The sequence below is a fragment of the Ictalurus punctatus genome, chromosome 22, assembly GCF_001660625.3.
Source record: "Ictalurus punctatus breed USDA103 chromosome 22, Coco_2.0, whole genome shotgun sequence".
NCBI classification, from domain to species: domain Eukaryota; kingdom Metazoa; phylum Chordata; class Actinopteri; order Siluriformes; family Ictaluridae; genus Ictalurus; species Ictalurus punctatus.
Window position 1 is genome coordinate 17,033,797 of NC_030437.2, and position 22,732 is coordinate 17,056,528.

At 40.1% G+C, this 22,732-nt stretch overlaps 1 protein-coding gene across 1 annotated transcript in view; it reads right to left on the reverse strand.

Annotated features, from left to right (window-relative positions):
- Positions 1–4,957: 4,957 nt before the first annotated feature.
- scarf2 (scavenger receptor class F, member 2) overlaps positions 4,958–22,732 on the reverse strand; it is a 36,932-nt gene continuing 19,157 nt past the window's right edge. The window contains exons 7-11 of the mRNA XM_017452144.3: positions 22,144–22,247; positions 17,870–17,984; positions 17,442–17,566; positions 9,590–9,742; positions 4,958–9,068 (exon numbers count right to left, since the gene is read on the reverse strand). Of these exons, the coding sequence (XP_017307633.1) occupies positions 7,942–9,068; positions 9,590–9,742; positions 17,442–17,566; positions 17,870–17,984; positions 22,144–22,247 (1,624 nt within the window). The 3' untranslated portion in view covers positions 4,958–7,941. The remainder of the gene's footprint in view (positions 9,069–9,589; positions 9,743–17,441; positions 17,567–17,869; positions 17,985–22,143; positions 22,248–22,732) is intronic.

Genomic DNA, 22,732 nt, shown 5'->3' on the forward strand with positions numbered 1-22,732 from the left:
GCTGCAATTTTTTTTCCACACAGCCTGAAATGGCTACCAGATGTGAAAGCAATCCGGTCGTGTCACCATAACGACGGTCCGGGTTGTGAATAGATTTGGGGTTTGGGGTTGTGGGGGCCGACTGGAGCTCGACGTGCGTTCAGTATGTCATGTTAGCACTCCACATCCTCCATGTGTGGCCGGTTCATGCAAACACTTTCAGAGAGTAGATTCTTCTGAAAGAGAGCTAAGGAGATGCAAGGAAACGTGCGCTCCTGAGAGTACATACACATGCTGGCTTTATCATAATGTTTACCTAGCACTTCATATGACTCTAAACTGCAACTCAGACTTGCTGACATAACGAACATAGCTGTGTTATAGAAACGGTTTCTACACTCGCATGAGAGTTCCAGGGATGAGAAATGTTTGCTCGTGAGCAGATCTGCACGGTCATGACTTCTTCGCTTTTGTTTAGTCTATTACACACGCTCACCACATGTATCACTGCTCCAGTGGTGCAAGTTGCAACTGATCTGGTTCTAATCAGAGCTCACGTGACTCCCACTGTCCTTCCCCAGAAACCTTCCTCTCATGATGCCATGACCATTCCCCCACCCAACCCCATCCCCCCACTTTAAAGAAGGTAAGAGAAACAAGGGCAAATACGCAGCGCATGATGCTTTAACTCCTGGGCCCCTTTCACACAGACTCCCGACTGTTCCTGCATGAAAGAGCCTGTTGTGTCTCGGCTGCGCTTTTTGCCAGGCGGCTCCTCGGGCTCCTCCAAACTCTGGCGAGTACACAAGTGTGTGATCACTGCCATCACTCTTGTGGACCCTCGCCTCGCATGAGGCAGCCAGGAGTCAGCGGAAAACCATAAAGTATCCATTACTGCGGGGAGGAAAGTGGGAGAGGGAGAAAGGTGCAGTAAAGTCGAGCCAAGGACTGGGTATTTTCATCGGTTATGAAAAACTAACATAATTTTGTCAAGGTGTATTTGCAGGACATTACACGGTTCAGTAAAAAAAAAAGTTCAAAAAAGTGTGTTCTTATTGACTAAAGCAGTAGAGATGACAACAGCAGAGAGGAATTTTCTAATTCAGTCAATATATTTTGGCAAAAAATAAAATTTTGACATCTTTTTGTTGATCAGCCAAGACTTTCTGCTTCTTTATTTTTACACTGGAGCTAAAACTTTCTGCATTCACTAATGGCAGTCTCTCTCACCCAAAATGTTTCCTGTATTTATCTCAAACTATATCCAGTATCTCTAAATCCTCCTGACAAAAAACTTAAATGTCTCATTTTAAAGTGCCCCTATTATGCTTTTTCAGCTATTACCTTTCATGTAGTGTGTTATAGAGCTGTTTGGGAATGTAAAAAGTCTGCAAAGTTTCAAAAATCAAAGAGCACGACAAATGTAGTTATTGACTCCCAAAAGAAAGAACCGATTCTGAACAGCTAAAACAAGTTGTCAGTAATTCCAGACTTACTTCATGCACACCTGTGTACATTTGTAACAAAGAAACAGCCTCTTTCCTTCTACCCTGACAAATGCCCCAGTCACTGCCATTGAAAAACACCCCCACAGCATGATACTACCACCACATGCTTCACTGCTGGGATGGTATTGCTCAGGTGATGAAATTTGCCTGATTTTTAATCAATCAATCAATTAATTAATTAATTTTTATTTTTAAAGGCACAATAAAGCAACTCCACTCTTGACTCTCTCACTTTTCAGCCAAAGGGTGATGGGTTCTCCCTCAGGTAAGCCCACCCTCTCTGACTCCAAGGAGCCAGAGGGGGGAGCCAGTGAGAAGGAGAGTGTTCCCTCACAATGCAGAAAACTCCCCCTTTTTTCCTGGAAATGCACCATGAAGTGTCACACTTCTGTGGAAAGCCGTGTTTAGAACCCTGCGATGTGGGATTATTTGGCTATTGGGGCAATAAACAGTACAGCTATTTTGCTATGTGGAGGAGGTGCTTCGGAGCTACCTCTCTCCAGCGACAGTAGCAAAATTGGGGGGTTTGCCATCCGGGCTGTGTAGGACCACCTTGGCATTCATTGGCAAAACCTATACAGCAGCAGGTCTTGCTTGTGGGTATCAGCATACAATGGAGGGCCTACCAGACAGGCCTGCTGAACTGTGAGGGAGGCACAGAAATGAATGTGGTTGCCTGCCTCCCCCTGCAGAAAGCCAGGGGGACCGGGTGGCCACAGTCGCAATCTGCTAGTAGACCTTATTTAAAATGACAATCAGTGCCAAAAAGTCAAAAAGAAGTGGTCCTGAGGGGCCACGGAGGGAGGTATCAGGGGACAAGAGGTTGATAGGGCAGTTAGCCCACAGTATTACTTTAGGGCTCCCCTAGCCAATGTCGTCCCATGTTTTCAGTTTCTCTGGTCATCAAGCTATCACAGGGCAATGAAAATCTGTTGCTTTCCCGCCAACAAAATGTGGAACGTTAATGTCACCAAAGATCATGTGGCAGCGTGAAAACTACTGCCAAATGCATCTCCATGGGTTCTGTCCTCCATAGAAAGGGTTACTGGGTCCAGTTCATAGCTCCACACCCCCCATTTCAGAGGCGTGCTCACCACAGTAGTCAGCACAATGCAGAGCCCAACGTTAGCCGAGGAAGTAGATCTCTCTTGGACAAAGGGACCATCTACCTCTTCTCAGAGGGAGGGAAGTTTTACAGCCATTACTTCCTGATCCACAGAAAAGACAGGGCATGCGGCCAGTTTTAGATCTGGATTAGATCTTTTAGCTTACTCTTCGAACATACAGGTTCAGGATGTTGACGCTCAAACGTACGGTTTCACAGACTTGGTTTTAGGATTGGTTTGTGACGACAGAACTAAAATAAAAGAGGCAACACGTTTGGAGGCAACATGTCCTCATCCGAGGACGAAACCCGGAGAGAAATCGATGTTATGCGGCGATACCTATGTACTCTGAGAACTTGGAGTTGTCCCCGGTTTTTGGTCTCGGGTCACACTATAGGGGCATTTCTTATCGCAAGATGGTAATGTCAGACACCCTCCTCGGTGGCCCTCATCTAGTGTGGCGTATAAATAAGTGTGGGCCATACTCCTAGCACTGAATTCCTTCTCCTCAGTTAAGAAATCACCATGTGTTAGACAATACACCAGTGGTCTCATATATCAACCACCAGGGAGGATTACCTTCACGCAGGCTCAACTAATTTTTCTCTGGTGGAGGGACGGTTTTGTCAGTGAGTGCAATCTACCTTCCGGGCAACTGGAATGTGGTGGCAGACATCCTGTCGAGGCAGGGGCTGAGGCCTGGGGATTGGAGACTTTATCTACAAGTGGGTGAAGTTGCCTCTGAGGAGACAACATGCTGCCCGCTGTCTTTCGCCCTCAGTCCTCCCGCACCATAAAAAGGGACAGGGCTGGACGCCATGGTACACACATGGCCAAGGTCACATCTGTACCCCTTTCCCCTGATTGCTCTGCTCCCACAGACTCTAGCAAAAGTTTGCCAAGGTCGTGCTACATTTGCTGCTACCAGCTCATATATGGTTCTCAGAGATATCTCTGCTGGACAGCACTCCCTGGGAGATTCCCATTTGCAGAGCTCTATATTCTCAAGCCAGAGGGTTGATTTATCACCCTTGGCCGGAACCATTGAAAATGTGAGTCTGGTCCCCGAGGGGCACCAGTTCATAGATTCCTTTCTCTCAACCAAGGTTGTAGAGACCATGTTTAGTGCTAGGACATCAGTGAGACCCAGTAAACTGTGCAATGGCTACAGTCCTGGAAATCTTACAGGAATGTTTCTCAGCAATGTTGGCCCCTTCTACAATTGTGGTCTACTTGGCCGCCATTTCGACCAGCCATTCCCCTATTGATGGAGCCTTGTGACAGGCCATACCCTCAGTATGATGGAGTGGGTATACTCGTTCCCACAGCATGAAGCTCAGACAATGTTGAGTTCCCTTTGAAAGGGAACATCTGGGTTATGCATGTAACCTTGTTCCCTGCTATACTGGGTCATGCCTGTCAATTGCATATTTGCTTCAGATAATAAAGGCTGACAGCATGGTTCATAGGTCCCACTTTATAGTCACACAACACGCATAATTGCCACATCACCTGATCATGGAAGGCCTATAAATAGGCATGATTTCACACAGACTTTAGATACCGGTCAAGCGCGAGGGCACATCTCTTTCCCTTTTCAGGGAACAAGGTTACATGCGGAGTGGAGTGGTTGACCTTCAAGATTTTCCCATCTCCACACTCAGAGTGACTACAGGGTTCTTGGTCACCTCTATTACCAAGGCCCTTCTCCCGATTGCTCAGTTTGGCCAGGCAGCGAGCTCTAAGAAGAGTCCAGGTTGTTCCAAAGTTCTTCCATTTAAGAGTTAGGGAGGCAACGTGGCTCCTCTTTGCCTCTGGACCTGCCTGATGCTCTACTTCTGCTTGTTTTCTGCACTTGTGACTCACTTGCTGCTGCTATGGATGGTCCAACATGGATACACTAAAGATACACTTCCCAAAAACAGTTTATACCCATGAGTTGGGACAGTTTTAGTGGATAATCTCACCTGGATACTGCAGACCTGTACCTAAGAACTGCTCCTGTAATATGCTGCTTTAATCATACCAGGACACTGCTCATACTGAACATCCTTTCAACACACTTAATACTGTATGTGTTTACTCTTCCACACCTATATACAGTAATGATTTATAATCTCATTATCTGATGTCACCGAATGAGGATGAGCTCCATTTTGAGTCTGGTTTCTCTCAATGTTTCTGCCTCATGTCGTCTCAGAGAGTTTTTCCTTGTCATGTTTGCGTCTGGCTTGCTCATTATGGATCGAAATCTACATCTGTATTGCTATAAAGCTGCTTTGTGGCAATGTCTGTTCTTTAAAACGCTGAATTCAGTTGAAATTCAGACCATTATCAGTTTGTAATCCAAACTAGCAGACTGCGTTCAGGTTCAGGAGCTACAGGTTTAATTTTTATTTCAACACAAAGTAATTGAACAATCACACGTTAACAGCATGAAAACAAACACAAATGAAGTGAGAAATCCAGACCAATTCAGGGCCATGCTTCAGCACAGGCCTCTCAGAGTGGAAAACACAGAGTTCTGACACACATCTCAGGCTTATTACTGTAGCTGGAACAGTTTCAGGGTCTGTGCAAAAACATAAAAATGTGTTCTTTGTCATCAATCACTGGACCTCGGTTTTAAGCGTAGATGAAGTTCTCTCACTGACCTCTGCATCATATGATTTACCGTTTAAAACAATAACATCCACAGAGAAACATGATGAAACAACACATTCAAAGTAAATTGTTCATACGTATAAGTTTGTACCTGATGCTTGAATGTAAAAAAGCAGGAGGGTTTAAAAAAAAAAAAAAAGTATCAAATTTGAAAGCCAGTTCATTTGACACGAAACAAAAAGAAAGAGCACAATATTATAAACGTCATATAAGCACAGCTTACAAACATAGATAACAATATTATTACAAAATACCTTGCAATGTAGAAAAATAACCATTATAAAAAGGGAAATTTGCGGTACCATTTAATAGAAAGATTGACGGTAATAATAATAATTAAAAAAAAAAATCCTTACTGTACATCAAATTTCAATAATATCGTTTCTTTCATTACACATCCAACACAACCATCAGAGCCTAAATATTTATATATAAAATTCCAAAACTGTCCAGTTTTTAATATGCATCTTTCTGCCACTGTCATCTCTTAGATCAGAGAATTCCCAGATCCGAGAATAACCTACAAGTGCTTTAAGGCTTAAAGATGTGAAATATTTAAATAACTCTATAATGTAATAGTTTATTTTTTTTTCAGGTTTGATAAGAAAAGCTTAAATCGTTTTATTTAGCTAAACTGAAGAAACTGTTTTATTTAATCAGTTATACACACACACACACACACACACACACACACACACACACACACACACACACACACACACCAGTGAGTCTCACTGTAATACATCTGACGTCTTATTAACTTCAAGACATCCTTAAAAAATATATATAGGATGGTGAGGGAACAATTATTTATAGCTGCTATAACAAAAGTGTTCACAGGAACTCGCTTGTTTCATGGATGTTCCATGACATTAAACAGAACTATAAATGGATAAATAGTATGACGTGTCATACTTTAAAACATTTTTGTAAAAAGTTTGCGTTTGCTGTGGTATAAGCGGAAGAATACAGTTTGGGACATTATGTTATAGGAAAATAATCGACGTATTTAACATTAACAGTGTCAGGCAGCATCATACCAAAACCATCATTGATTATTTTCCTACAACAGCGCACCCCAAGTGTTTTATTTCTTATCAACTGACTTAATTTCGCTACATTTTAATTTATTTCCCAATTATTAATTTTTTTTAATTATATGAGAATGTTTCTTGTTTGAGAAATATAAAAAAAAATATATAACTGATTAAATAAAAACAGTACAGTTTTAACCCTGAATAGATGATGCTTCAACAACTACTGATGACTGAACTCAAAACCAGCATATGTTTTGTAGTTGCTGTATATGAGGAATAAATATACTGGCATATAATGCTGTTCACTGCTTTATACACCATCCAATAAATGCGTTTTTGGATGTGTATAAAGGATTTCAATCCATTTGTAAATGCACTGTATATTATACATCCATAAAATATAGTAAGCTGCACTCATTGGTAAGAAGCCTGACAGTCCTGGGAATCAGATGAGGAACAATGTGGACCCCATGAAACAGCCACACACAACCAAAAACTTTATGGTTAAAAATAATCACTAGCACAGTTTGTTGGTTGTTAATCCTCTTTCTGGCAGTTCGCCCTCTAACATAACACCAGACTTGTTTATGTAACTGTAACGCGACACCGTCTATCAATCTCTCGCCAGTCCGTGGTCTGTTGTCCACATGCTGTGACTGGAGCTGAGGCAACAAAAACCTCACATTGTTCTCTATGCTGCTGTTAATTCCTTTACTACTGAAAAACCACAAATAGTCTGACCTAGACATCTGACCTATGAGAGATCTCTGAAAGTGTAAGCAATTCAAATAATAACTGAATGGAAGGAAAAGTAAATAAAATGACCGTGTATGTTCTTTAACAGCAGCATTATGGTATTACTGGTTCCTCTGTCACTCATAAACATCCAAGAGGCATTGTATGTAGTCTCCACTGTTTGCTAGAACATCTATGCGTGCCACAATCCAACATCGTATCCAAATTTTTAGCTGAGAGAAGATGTATAGCATATGTTTTTGGTATCTTTCTGTCAAGTTTTACAAGTTTCACCTGATTTACTTACATATTGAAATATAGTCTCAATATGGTGTGAGAAATCTGTAGACATCAACTCATAACTGTTACAGAATGACAGAATCTCTTAAAAGATATGATATGATAGGTGTGGAAGAACTGCTTGTGTCTCAACTATGACTAACGATAGTACCACCGTATTCACATATGCAAAGTACTACCTTTGCTTATACTGTGGATAATATAATTCGTTTTTGTCATAAGGCATGAAAATGATCAATATGAAAATCGGTATGCAGTTTGGAAAATGCAGACTTGGCCGCGTATAAAATTTTATCAAATAAAATTCCACCTACTATACAACTGTGAATTTTGTTCAAAACTGTACAAGCAGTACAACCGTCAAGGCACGATGTGTTAACCAGTGACTGTTCCTTCTCCAAGCTAGTCCTGGACATCAAAAGATTTGAAGAAAAAAAAAAAAAAAAAAAAAACATCTTGCAGAATAATATACCCAGTATGGGGCAATTCCATTTGATACCCATCCAACAGTTTGTTTATCATGAGCATGAGACAAGAAAGTATTAAATCAAAGGCTTCATTCATTACAAGCAGGCACTGCATGGTCAGCCCAGTTATTTCCGAATAAATTGTCTATTTGATAATCTGAGGTGGCATAATAGCCGTCTTTGGAGTGGTCTTAGGTTCTGTCTCTAAGGTTGTCTCTTTGCCTTTCTTTCTAGGTGGTTTTTTAATGGGTGTTTTCTTTGGTGTGGCATCTCCTGCATCTCCTATCTGGGTCCCATTTATGGCCTGCATTTCTGGGCTTTGAGGCTCGGGGGTGCTGGAGTCTGTTACAGGAGCAATCATCTTCTGAAGATTATTAGAGGTTGGTAGAAGGGGTTTGTTGGCTACAGTCACTGATCGCTTGGCCTTCTGGGGTGGCGTGGGCTTCTCCCTATTGGCCTGGGGGGTAGACACCCCATTGGGTTTGATTCCAACTGAAAGCCCTTCATTGCGATTCAGGCTCTGGGTCTTCTCTTTTAGCTGGGCGGCAAGAAGAGTGGCCGCCTCTGAGTTTATATGAGGATGCATGATCTTTGGACTCTTGGGTGGCTCTTTGGTAGTGTCACTACCTTTCCTATCTGAGTGGAAGTTTCCAATTTTCTTTAAGGCATTCTGGACAGCTCCATTGATGTGCTCGATGGGATCTGAAGCTTTGTGAGCTTTGGTTTTCCTTGGGGAATCATTCCCATCACCCTTGCCATCATGATTCTTCTGCTCACATTTCTTGCTTGACTTGTCCTTTGATCGATGCTTTTCCTCCCCCTTTCCAGAACCTTCTGTTGTGGCTCTTTTCTTCTCTTTTGGTGGGGAAGGTGCTTGGCCCTTCTCTGTTTGGTTGACTCCAGAAGTTCCATGGATCCAAGACACCTTTGGTTTGGTAGAAGGGTCTGGTGGCCGGGGTTTGGTTTTTTCAGGGGATGTGGCCTTGTCACTGGCTTTGGTCTCAGCTGTGCTACTGTCCTCTTCTTCTTTGGAATTCTTAGAGAGGCGGGCAATTCGGGCATAAAGAGGTCCCATAGCCGACTCCGACCCACTTGTGGAGCCTTCACTGTCTGACTTTAGCAGTGGCTGCTCACTGCCATCATTGACAGGCTTTGTTGTCACTCTTGTGTCTTTGAGAGAGGTGTATTCGCCAGCATCATCCTCACTGACAGGAACTAGATTCTCTGCAGTGGCATTGGGGCTGGGTCTTGCATTTCCCTCATTTATGGTATCTAAAGGAAACATGAGGAAGAAAGTGGTTAAACAAGGGGAAACAGCTAGAAGTTCTGCATTTTAACAACTCTATCAATCAGCTTTTTACTTTTTATTATAACACATCTTGGTTTTCAGGTTTGATCCACAGAGCATTCGCACATTACTGTAAAAAAAAAAAAAAAAGACTGCCTGGGAACTGTTTCTGTCTGTTTTTTTTTTTTTGCCATCAAACCAAATTGCTTAGAAAACACCAACTGTTATTCTCCCTCCTGCTCAACTATTTACACAAGAAAATGATTCATGGCTTGGCCACATTCCCAATGCTGACTCGACCATTCATGCCATTTCCTGTTTGCATGTTCACAATGCACACACAGTGCACATGCCTGAAGGCCTGGCATTACCACAACAGTGAGTCTGTCTTCACAATCGCTCTCCATCAGACTGGGTCAACACAAAAATTGTTCAGAGATTCCTGAACTCCCTAATTGCTGCTTCCTGTTGGCCAAACAGGCAGCTGGTATTGACAATAACTCACCTTCATGTGGTACGCAGTAAACTGGGCCATCTTCACTTGTCTCAAAAGAGGAGAAGGACTCCTGGGAGGACCAGGATGGAGTCCGGTGCTCGGTGGCAGATGGGGGCTCTATGAAACTGCAGTCAAAGGTGTTCTCAGGGTCATGGCGTGATACTGAAAAAAAATGGGAGAAGAAAAACAAATACAGGGGTCAAGATGGGCAAGCACCTGATGTTTACCTGGGTTTCATCAGAAACAAGGGCTATTATTTTACTATTATTTTTGAAGAAACAGATTCTTGAAGGGGGTAGATGCCACACAGAAAGCAATTGGGCAGATGTCATGGAAAGGGTGTGTATTGCCCTTTAGTCAGACTGCAACAAAGTCATCCATGCATTAAGCAATTATAAAAGCCATCAAAACCCTTCTTCTTCTTTTTCCACAGAGGAATAAGGAACGTAGTTATGTTTAAACATTTGAAACTATAACTGTTTGATGTCTACTTTAACATACGATTTAAGGCACTTACAGTTGACTAAACTGTTCTTATTCTCTGACATTCAAACCAAAAAATACATTTTTCATGACAGGAATGTGTATTTTGCTCTGTTGAAAAGGAAATGCTATTTAAGTATTCACGGAAAGTTTAAATAAATTCATTTGAGCACCATGTGTGATTATTTAGCCTTCTTAACTGGATGAACCTTTGTTTAGAACGGGTCTCCAAACCTAATATAGGTCGGAGTGTTTTTTATGGCCCAGACTCCTTGTCCTATTCTCTGATATTTTTTTTTCCTGCTGATCTAGAGAAGGAGGACAGCTGTGGGATGCCTGTGGTTTATCCTCCACATCTGCTTTTAGACAGGAGGAGCTGGAGAAGATGCTAACAACCCAAGCCTGGCCTGTTTACAGCTCTCTGACGTGATGTAAGCAATTTAACTTTTTTTTTTTTTTTTTTTAATCTAAGGGGCCGTTTACATGACAACGTTTTCGACTAAAAACAGAAAAATTTTTATGCGTTTTTTGGCTGTTGGTTTACACGACAACGTCGTTTTGGGGCCGCAAAAACGCAAACTTTTGAAAACGGGTTTCAACGTGCACGTTTTTGAAAACGATGCCGTTATCGTCTCCATGTAAACGTACAAACACGAGAATCTGTGAAAACGATGACGTCACGCGCACGCGTATTATGTGTTCAGTCTATAGGCATGTGCGAGACATTCAAATCTACAGGACTGTGTTGGTGCTGCTCAAGATTTTGAACTTTTTAGTACATCGTTGTCGTATAAACGAACCCTAAACCTTTCAAGAAGGTTGTTTTCATAGCTGAAGATGGATAGAGCCCTTCCAAAAGGCACTTTAATTATCTTTTAGTCCATCTTTTTAATTATATTTAATTATCTTAAGTATTTAAGATTCACCAGGACATGGACTTATTTATAGAGTAAGTAAATCAAATTATAATACATAGCAAAAATAGTAGCATCTGTGCTAAAAATGTGAACCAAACAGATGGTCGGTGTAAATTAACAGCAAGACCACCGTATTGTTAAGTGACGACTTAACATGTACCACTTTTCCAACATATTGGAGACACAGAAGAATACAAACTAAAGTATTTGCTCTATATACTTTCACACTGCAAGAACATTAATAGAGCTAACCCATGGAATGTCACACTATAAACTAGCACAACATGCATGTGAGAACTATGTGCTAGCAGGCTGAAGGCTTTGTTCCTGTGGGGTTAGCGGAAGGCTGACAACTGCAGGCCTTGGGAGCAGAGAGACGGCCCCAGACTGGCCTTGACGCCACTACAAACCCACAATCTGCTATGCAAGTTGGACCAAAGCACATTCTTGGCACATTTAGCCTGCACTGAGCCACACAGCTGTCTATAAAATGCCTCCAGAGATACCAGACCAGGTTTAAGCAAAATCTAACCTTAGAACTTGTAAAGAGGGCTCCAGAGATATATGGGTGATGACTTGGAGTTGGTTGAAATGCACAGAGAACTTAAATACCCCATAGCATTTTAATTAGGTTCATTTTAATGGACTGGCATCCCGTCCAGGGTGTATCCCTGCCTCACGACCAGTGTTCCCGAGATCCACCATGACCCTGAGCAAGTGGTTACTGAAAGTGAGTCAGTGAGTGAGTAATTTAGATTCCTGTACACCATCTGAATAATTACTGATCAATTGCTCCTTTTATAATATATTATAAATAGTGTCTTTTAGAGCTTTGGTTAATATTTGTGAAACCCCACACTCACCAATCACCAAAATATGGTTGATCATCCATCTCACATGACTTAGAGACAGTTAAAGCAAATGAGCAAGTATAGCCTAATGGGATATATTTTGCCTGCAAGTCTTGCACAGAATTTGATAAGGCCATGCTTTCCCTCTTCCAATATTCATTTGATCAGAGAATTGAGCCTTTATCCCTTATTCATTCATTCATCTTCAGTAAACGCTTCATTGGTCAGGGTGGTTCTGGAGCTAGAGTTTGTCCCAGGAACACTGGACATAAAGCAAGATGGACAACTGGACATAAAACCAGTCCATCGCAGGGTGCAATGCACGAACAACCATTTACACCAAGGAGCCAATCCACCTGATATGCTTTTGGGAGGAAACTGCAGAACTCCGAGGAACCCCACATGCACATGACAAGGACAAGCTAACCTCCACACAGAGAGAAACACAAACGCTTCGTATCTGCTGCGCCACTGCCATTTTATATTTTGCACAAGACATACAGTAGACTCAGGTGTGGCTCTTGATTGGTCAGAATGAAAACTCGCAGAAACATTGGTCCTTTGTGTATATTTTTGAAGATCCCAGGAATTTAAATCAGGTCTAATCTTAGATTTCCATCTCTCTTCTAAAAGGGTCTGTGGAGATACGATGCCAATGGCTGCGAGCAGATTTAAGACAGATCAAATCAAATAAGAGTCCTAAAATGAGCTAAAGAATGGACTTTTTGCTGTGCTCTGAAAGTGGCTGTGCTCATGGCTTATGTTGAAATGACATAGTTATATATAAACTATTGGCTGAAAACATTCTGTAATCAAATAATGCAATCAAAAGCTTGCACATGGCTGCACAAGATTCATGGAAAAATAGTTCGTCCCTCTGTTATATAGGAAATTAACCACAGTCTGTCTACATCCTCCCTTTTTTGATATCTCTGCCAATTTGCTCAATATGTTGAAAGCAGAGACTCCAATCGATTGGATACCACCATAGAGCTGCTAATTTTTTATTTTCGTGCGTTTTATGAAAGACAACCGTGCAACGCTGCATTATGAGCAGCCTTACGGCAGATAAATCACCACGCCAAAACAGAATGAGGTACATTTGGTCACTTCCTGTTTCTGGCTGACCCAACCCCCACTCTCTTGGAATGCTCGGGATGCTGGATCCCCTCTGAGGATAGGGTTACAAAAAGGATAGAGAGCGAAAACTATGGAAGAGGGAAAAGTAGGGGGAAGCAGCAGACCTTAGCTGAGCGTGCAGCCAATGAGGAGAGCAGGCACTGAAAGGCAGCAAAAGGTAGGAAAAAAAGGAAAAAAGAAAGGAGGTTTAGATTTGTGTCCAGTTCCTATCTTCATACAATATTCCAACTTTTGGTGGATAAAATATACATGGCTTGGGGTCTCCAATTTGGTTGGACATTATTTCATTCCACCCTGATTTGCTGATGTTAAGACACCTTTCTTGAAAAGTGGTCACCCCCCCCACCCAAAAAAAAAGCACCCCCCCAAAACAAAACAAAACAAAAAAAAAAAAAAACGCCATTTTTTATTGCTTTTGGCTCCATTTTTGTTTTATTTCTTGAGGGTTTTTGCGGCTTGAGAAGTTTTCATTGAAACCTGAACCTCAAGTTCATCTTCAGCCAGGCTGACAAAGATATTATTGTTTTGGGGTGGATTTTTACACAGGCATGGTGAAGACGTCTCTTTGACTTACGATGTGGTGAATTAGCAAGGAAGCACATGTCTCTCATAGGGAACAAATGGCTTTGGGCAAATCCTTGCCTTTATAACGAACACTGGCTTGTGACTTGTCTGCAGGCCACACATGAAAATGTCTGCAAGTTAAATGAGACCCGGTTTGTAGAGTTTAAACATTATTACTTATGACCAAACCTTTTTATAATGATGCATTTGACTGTAGAATACTCCATGCAGAAAAAAAGGAAATGACAAGACATAATAATAGATGTGCACATGACGCCGTGTCATGGTGTTTTTTTTTTTTTTTTTTTTTTTAAAGGTTTTTTTGTGTGACTTTCAGAGAGTTTTATCTTTTTAGGCTGGAAGCCATCATGTGAAGTAGATGCAATAAACATTTTTGCTGGACTTTTTAATGCCTAGGGTAATAAAAAAAAAAGATCTATATGAGAATGTTGAAGATACACAAAGCACGACTACACAATAAAGCCTCCATTATGTACACTCTGAAAAATAAAGACGCATTAAATGCTGTTTAGGCTGAAGCCATAGTAGAACCATTTCTCCAAGACGAACCAAGTGTTTTGAATTTTTTTTCCCCAAAGACCCAGGCTTCTTAAAGAATCTTTAAGTGGGTGATTATTTTTCTTGATGCCACAATGAACTGAATAACCGTTTGTACAAAATATATCCATATATACAATGTAAACATTTACGGTGGACAATTAGTGGGATTCTGCATTCACTGTGGAAAAAAAACAAAACATGCAGGATTTTTAAGAAACCAAAAATTGGATGAATTTTTCTTAAGAAACCAAAAACTCCCGGATGAATGAAGTACAAGGAGTAGCTGAAGAAGCAGCAAAGCTAGAGAAAAAACCTAAGGCTACGCAAGTAACCATACTTATATGACTGAGTGGAGGACTGCCAAAGGAAATCACCATGGCAGTCTGGAATGAAAAGAAGTAAGTGAGAGTTGTGAATTTTTGCATTAAGGCGGAGCTCCAAAAGAAAAAAAAAAAAAGCTTGAAACCAATTTATCAAAAGGTTCTTCGACAACCAAAAATGGTTCTTCTGTGGTGTTGCTTTACAGAACACAAGGGATAGCTAAAGAATCATAACTACATAATAAAGGCTCCATTACATACAAAAAACATTACAGAACATTTCAGTGACATAGAAGGACCACTTCTGGTTGCCTGAAAACACTGTTGGTTCCACACGGACCCATTCAAAAGACCAATACACATAATGTAAACATTTATGGTGGAAAATGTGCTGGGAGTGTCAAAAAGTTCTAAACCAAAGGGAGTGTTGTTCATTGTAGTTCTACAGGGTTACCAAAATCCCTGCCTGTAGGGTGTTACATAGAACTTTAAAGGGTCACTGCAAATACAAACTGATTGTTGGGTTCTACATTGAACCTTTAATGGATCCTGCAAACACAAACTGAGTGTTGGGTTCTACATAGCACCTTTAAGGGTCCCCTTTCCCCCATTGTCAAACTGAAGGTAAAAGCACAACACACTGATTAGATTCACTAAAAGCTTCCAAGATGTTGAAGATGTTTATGTGGAACGTCTTAACCCCCCCCCCCCCCCCCCCCCCAAAAAAAAAAAAAAAAAAAAAATTCTTAACAGCCAGCTTCCCAGTATCACACAGACCACAAGAGCTCACCACAGGGGTTCTGTCTTGGCAAAAACAGGAGCGTCTTCGATTAAGGATCACTCTGGACCTGAGCTCTGAACCACAGGGGTTTTAATAAGGAATAGGGAAATGAGAGAAGAAACTGGAGGAGAAAAAGTGCCTGTTTGGACCGAATAATGCAGACACGCGGCACTGCAGGGAGCCAAGAGCAATAAGACCGGTACCGAGAGCATTCCTTTCAAATGAAAGCAACAAGACCCTGATCGAGTAGCCATGGTTCACTTTTTAACCCAGCAACAGCTCTTTACCACTGATCCCAGATCAAACAGAGAAAGAAGAGGAGCATTAATGTTTGGTAGCAATAACGTAAGGCGACATGGCGTGAGGCGTGTGGCAGCACATCAGTCGAGAACACCAGATCCCACAAACATGCACATTAAAACCAAGTAAACTAATCCAGTTTATATAAATAACACCGGCCCAGAGCGATGGAGAAGAACCACAGTGGATGGCTATTAATAAAAACAGCACTGTGTACTTAAGCCTAAGCAAGTAAAACAACATGTCCATCATCAAGACAACCATTTATATATAGGCTCAAATTAGAGCGGTTAAAAAAAGGAAAGCATGGGCTGCTAACTGTTATGAAAAATGACACGTTGTACTTACGGTAGGGTCCAAAAGCCTGAGTGTGCTGTTTTTATTTCATCAGTTATGAAAAACCAACACAATTATGTCAGATTATATTCCTCACACAGGATGATCACTTTCTGAGTAATTGGAAGTCAAAACACGTGCGTTATTCTTTCCTAAAATGCGGTAGGAAGAATAATAAAATGCCTACTAACTGAGGTGTAAATCGTTAACATTGACACAAGCGATCCTTGTGCACTGTGTAAAATTAAAGCGATATTCAGATATGTCCTGTATCATGCAATATCATGCAAGCGTCTACCAATTTAAATAGAGCTGTCTGAATTTTCATTGAAAATGCATATATAATAATAATAATAATAATAATAATAATAATAATAATAATAATAATAATAATAATAATAGTATAATAATTAATCAAAGTATTTAAATGGCATCACTTCTTAAAATGCTGTATTTTAAGGTACATGAACTGAATAAAATTAGTATTTTTATTATCTTTGCTTTCCCGCTGTTTGTTGGCTTAGTGAAGAAAGATTAAGTAAATATACATTTTGGGGGAGATTTGGTCTCAACCGGTACAAGAATATAAAATGATACTTTCATTAACTTCTCTAAAGCAATTTTTTTTCAGAAGAGGTAGTGCTTTATGTACCCTTAACTGACATTACTGACATTAATGCATTAGTGAATACAGACAATATGTCATCAATACGCCACAAGTAAAACAGGAACAAAGTACAAAGTACACAACATGAACACTTAAATTAATCGCCATTGTTTTTATAACGAACCAAATAAATGATTCATTGAGTACAACAGTACAACATCTTAATGAACCTTAAAATTGAAAACAGAGGCTTAAGAGCAAGTTTTAATATTTACACCTGGAGACTAGAGTTCAGAAACGGGTAACATTCTGTAATTCAACCCCCCCCCCCCCCCCCCCCAAAAAAAAAAAAAAAAAAAAAAATTTCTCCCTACTTTGGTCATTTGCAAATTCCCCTACACCAGCCATCGGTTCCCATCACATGATAAGCTAACACTTGTTTCCTCAGAGACACATGAAGCCTTTTTGAGAACATGCTCAGAGAAAAGCGCTATCTGCCCTCTTCCTCATACATGAGCTCACAGATCCTATTGATTGACAGGGGAGAGAGAGAGTGTGCCATCCCTCCTACCCAGACAGCACATCCAGTTTACCCCTCTCATCCCTCAGCCACGAATGTCTGTGGTATCACCGGGATTCAAACTCACAATCTCATGACATTTAACTTTGTTTGTTTATGTTATCTAATGCAGTAAATAATGCTAGTTAACAGAACCTTAATGCAAAGCAATACTCAAAAAGATACATGTATGCTTTCTGCCACATCTGGAAGAATTTGGGATTGCGTGACGTTTAATAAAAACAGCTCCTTGATAGTGGATTCAGACATTTGGATCCTAGTACAGGCCAAGAGAGACGCAGCCTTTACCATAACTAGAATGAACTTTATTTAGCAAATGACGTTGCTGTTACTTACTGTTACTTACTCCTAATGATATCTTGAACATCAGCCACACTCATCTTCATATTGTTTATTTCTCAAAGGAAGAACGTGGACATACCGACGACTTTGGGGAGTTTCTGTCTGCGCAGTGGGATTCTGGGAAGCTTGGTGCTGATTCGGCTAAACCGTCCACACAGGATCCTCTTGGCCTTCTTACTGCTGGTCGAGTTTTCCCGGTCTGAACTGTAGACGCGAGAGGACAAAAGATTAAAACATCGGCTCTACACTCCAGGCTGCTGCGTGTTCTGCGTCCGTGTGGTCCCACAGTCTGATGCCAATGAGCTTTTTGTTTCATTAGTTACAAAAAAAAATGTCCTGCAGAGTCCTTTCAAAATGTTAAATAAAGGTCACCACACTACAGCTGGCACTACTGTCAGAGCTGCTGATATAGAATTACAAATTCAACATCCTGCAGTGCATAGATGAAATTAGACGAGATGGAAGAGCTTTGATCTGTGTTTGATTAGACAGTGGTCCTTAACGTACCTATTGCGGTCTTTGTTGCTACAGAGGCAGCAGCAGCAGAGCAGAGAGAGCAGGATGAGCAGCAATAAGGACACCAGCGTGCCTGCAGCGATCACACCCATCCGCTGGTTAGGATCTAAGGAAAGAGGGGAAAGAATAAAACTTCAGGGACTTGTGCGATTAGCAACAGGAATTGGACAGGGATTGGTTTAACGACTGGCTACAAGGAAAATATTTGGGAATGCACAAAACGCTTTAGTGCAACGGTTACATAGCGTGTGCAGTCGAGAGTGATTATGATTTACATACACATCTGTGATTAGGTGATTCGTCTAACGGGCTAAGTATGCGTAATTGGTTGAGATTGTGATTGTCTGATGGAAAGCTTTACCATCTGTTTGAACATGGTGGATAGAACATACACAGCAGAATACATCCGTATCCTAGCTCCGCATGAATAAAAAAAACCCCTCTACTGACCTATACATGCTCTCTCTCTCTCTCTCTCTATCTCTCTCTCTCTCTCCCCCTCCCTCTCTCTGTCTCTCTCTGCTTCTCTCTCTCTGTTCCTCTTTTTCCTGGAGTATTTTTCTCTTCTATGAGAAGCTGCACTCTTGCGAAAGCAGGAAGGGAGCCAAAAAACACAGCCATAAAAATCAGACACTACTCTGGAAACGCCATCAGGGCAGTCATGCTAAAGGCTGCAGCTGTCTACTATACTGACCTACATAGAACACACACACACACACACACACACACACACACACACACTCCTAACAACGCATGTTACTAGCAACAGCTGTGTTTCATTCACCCATAAAACTTTGTTTTCATTGTTAGGAAAAGTCTCATGTTTGAAATTATCAACGTGTTCTAAGATATCTGTGATGCAGGAATACTTCAGCCTGAAACTAAAGGTAAATCATGTGATTGCTACGGGGGCCAGCATCAACAAACCAGAAACACAATAGCAAAACCACAAACACGACAACAAATCTGGATAAACAACAACAAAACCAAAAACACGACAGCAAATTCAGATAAACAACAACAAAACCAAAAACACAACAACAACAAAACCAAAAACACAAAAACAAATCCGGATAAAGAACAACAAAACCACAAACACGACAGCAAATTCAGATAAACAACAACAAAACAAAAAACACGACAGCAAATCCAGATAAACAACGACAAACCCAAAAACACAACAGCAAATCTGGATAAACAACAACAAAACAAAAAACACGACAGCAAATCCAGATAAACAACGACAAACCCAAAAACACAACAGCAAATCTGGATAAACAACAACAAATCCAAAAACACAGCAGCAACTTCGGAAACATCACAACAAAATAAACACAATATCAATACATGACACAAAACAACAACAACAACAACAACAAATTTGGGAACAACAACAAAACCAATGCCAGCTAATTTGCAAACGCAACAACAAAACCAAAAACACCAACAACTGTAACTCGCAAAGAAAAAGCGAGGTCCTAATTGAACATCAAATGCTTGTTGCTGATTGGCTACAGTGTTAATCAGTCTGAGAGACTGAGAAGACAGAGATCTGAAACCTAAATGAATCTTCTGGTGCTTCTAATTGTATCGAGAGGGATTCGCACAGTTTTATTCTAGACGTGTTGTCAACTTCCCACAACACTAATGTGAGCATACGAAGGCTGAAATGCCGCCTAAAGGAAGCTGGGTTATTTAGAAGAAAGAATCACTCCATACTATAATAACATAAGTAATTGCAATACATCAGTTTTGCTAGGCTAGCTAGATAACAGACTGAGAAAGTGGTCATTATTTCTGTATTACAGTCGTATGCCGCGTCCAATCAGAAAGCAGAATGTGCGCAGGTTTCGTTTTGAGGTGATGTTGATGTGGTTTTCTATTTGCTGTTGTGTTTTTAATGCTTTGACTTCGTAGACTACACATAGAAACTCAAAACATCACGAATTCAGTCAAGATTTTTATTTTTTATTTTTTTATTTTTCTCTCCTCTGTCTGAATAAACCAAATCCACAGCTTTGTTGGAGATGACTCATGTGATGTCCTGCACTCAACCAGAAACGGTGACTCACGTGTACTGAAATAAACCTTCCTGTGCCAGTGTTCTCTACACTGCTAGGAACATCAGCTATAACCATGGGCTGATATTACATGTTCCTTTCATGATAGCTACCTAATCTTTTAACACGGTTCACACGACATCTTCCGAAGGCCTTTTTATGACAACTGACATAAACCTACAGAATGATTTATAAAAGTGTCAGTTGTCATAGGGACATCAACTACAACCAGGTGCCAATCTTACATTTTAGAATCACCACAGAAGCCTAATCTTTTCTCACATATTTATGGTAACACTTTATTTTATTTAAAGGTGTCATGTAGCCTGAAAACTGTGTAGAGATTTGGTAACTACGGGGACACGAAACGGAATATCGACCCATGGTTATAGTTGATGTCCTTATTACGTCTGACACCTTTATAAATCATTCGTAGAGTTGTGTCAGTTGTCATGAAAAGGCTTTAGAAGGTGTCATGAAGTCTTATGGACACTATCCTTTATAAGGTCTTGATGACAACTGATCTAAACCTCCAGAATTATTTATAATGATGTCAGTTTTAGACTGTTTTAGTCATGAAGACATATAACTATGTCATAAAGACTAAGCCATGAGTCGACGTTACAGTTTCATGTCATGATAGGTGTAGAATATTTTAACACAGTCGTCAGGCTACATGACACCTTCATATGGCCTTCATGTTATCTGACATAAATCTACAGAATTATTTATAATGATGTCAGTCACCATAAGGACATTAACAATTCTTTCTTTTTTCTAGATTGATATTGTTTCTCGATTTAGCGTCTTTCTTCCTTCCTTCCTTCCTTGCTTTCTTCATTTACATCCTTTATTACCTTCTTTCTTTTCCGGATTTATATCCGTCCTTTCTTTTTTTCCTTCTTGATTTATATCCTTTCTTTCTTTCTAGATTTATATGCTTTCCCCATTTATCTTCTTTCTTTCTTGATTTATATCCTTCCTTCCTTCCTTTCTTTCTTTCTAGATTTATATTCTTTCCCCATTTATCTTCCTTCATTCTTTCTTTCTTGATTTATATCCATTCTTCCTTTCGTTATTACTTTCTTGATTTATATTCTTCCCCATTTATCTTCTTTCTTTCTTTGCTTCCTTTCATTCATTCTTTCTTTCTTTCTAGACCTTTATTCTTTCTTCGTTTTCTTTCTTTCTTTCGTTCCTGATTTGCATCTCTCATTCCTTCCTTTCTTGCTTTTTTAATTTATATCTTTTCTTTCTTTCTTTCTAGACTTATATTCTTTCCCCATTTATCTTCTTTCTTTGCTTCCTTTCATTTATTCTTTCTTCCTTTTTTCTTTTTTCATTCTTTCTAGATTTTTATTCTTTCTTCATTTTCTTTCTAGACTTATATTCTTTCTCCATTTATCTTTTTTCTTTCTTGATTTATATTGTTTCATTCTTTATTTCTTAATTTATATCCTTCCTTCGTTCCTTTTTTTCTAGATTGTTATTATTTCCCCATTTATCTTCTTTCATTCTTGATTTATATCCTTTCTTTCTTTCTAGATTTATATTCTTCCCCTTTTATCTTCTTTCTTTCTTTGCTTCCTTTCATTTATTCTTTCTTCCTTTTTTTCCTTGTTTCTTTCTTTCTATCTAGATTTTTATTCTTTCTTCATTTTCTTTCTTTCTTTCTTGATTATATCTCCCATTCCTTCCTTTCTTGCTTTTTTAATTTATATCTTCTCTTTCTTTCTTTCTTTCTTTCTTTCTTTCTTTCTTTCTTTCTTTCTTCTAGACTTATATTCTTTCCCCATTGATCTCCTTTCTTTCTTCCTTCCTTTCTTTTCATACTTCCTTTTTTTTTTTTTTGCTTTTAATTTATATGTAACAAGTTCATCGACACATTCCCCACCGATCAGTTCGCACTCTGCCCTACAACCTTTTTTTAATTATCGTTAGTTGCTGGAGTTTTAAACATTTGGACTTGTTAAACGCTTGCAGCTGACCCACTCTGCCCTCTGCATTAGAAATCACACCACATCCTTCATTTCCCTTGACGCAATGGAAAAAAAACAAGTGATGTGAGACCCCACAAATATGTCTCAAGCCTCCAAGAATACTTCTGTGTCTCCAAAACAAACGTCATACCAAACTGTCCCAGGCTTATTCATCTTATTTTCTCACAGACTATAGGAACAGAGAGAGACGGGAGGTTGTTCTTACACAGATTGCAGGCTCCAGACACCGGGTTACAGTTTTTATCATGGCACGGACACGTTTGTGCGCAGTTTACCCCAAACTGGCCGGACTCACAGGTTAGATTGCAACTGAAAAAAGGCAAAGAGAAGAAATAGTCAGTGAAAGTGCTAATGAGTCAGGGGTGTAAACATGAGAAGCTTTATAAAACATCTTGAACGTTGGCCAAGGATATGTGTACATCAGCATGACTCTCATAACAAGAATATGACTATGTCCTTCGGTGTATGTGGAAAAAAAAAATCACATCGTCTGTTCGATCTTTGCTTCTATAGAAGATATATGACATTGTTATTAATGGAAAGATGTCTCCAATCTGACAGTATAATAACATCTGCACCTGTTATAACCCCAGAACTGAGTACATCCAACATGAAATGATTTTACACTGATTATATCTGAATTACAGCAACAACAGAAACAGCAGGAGAATGAGAGAAAATGACCCAAGAATGAGTTTTCATGACTTTCCCGGTGGAATTTAGGAGCTGCTACAATCAACCTCCGTCGCTCTGTTGGAAAAAATGCTGCTTGGCAAACTTCCTAACATTAAGTA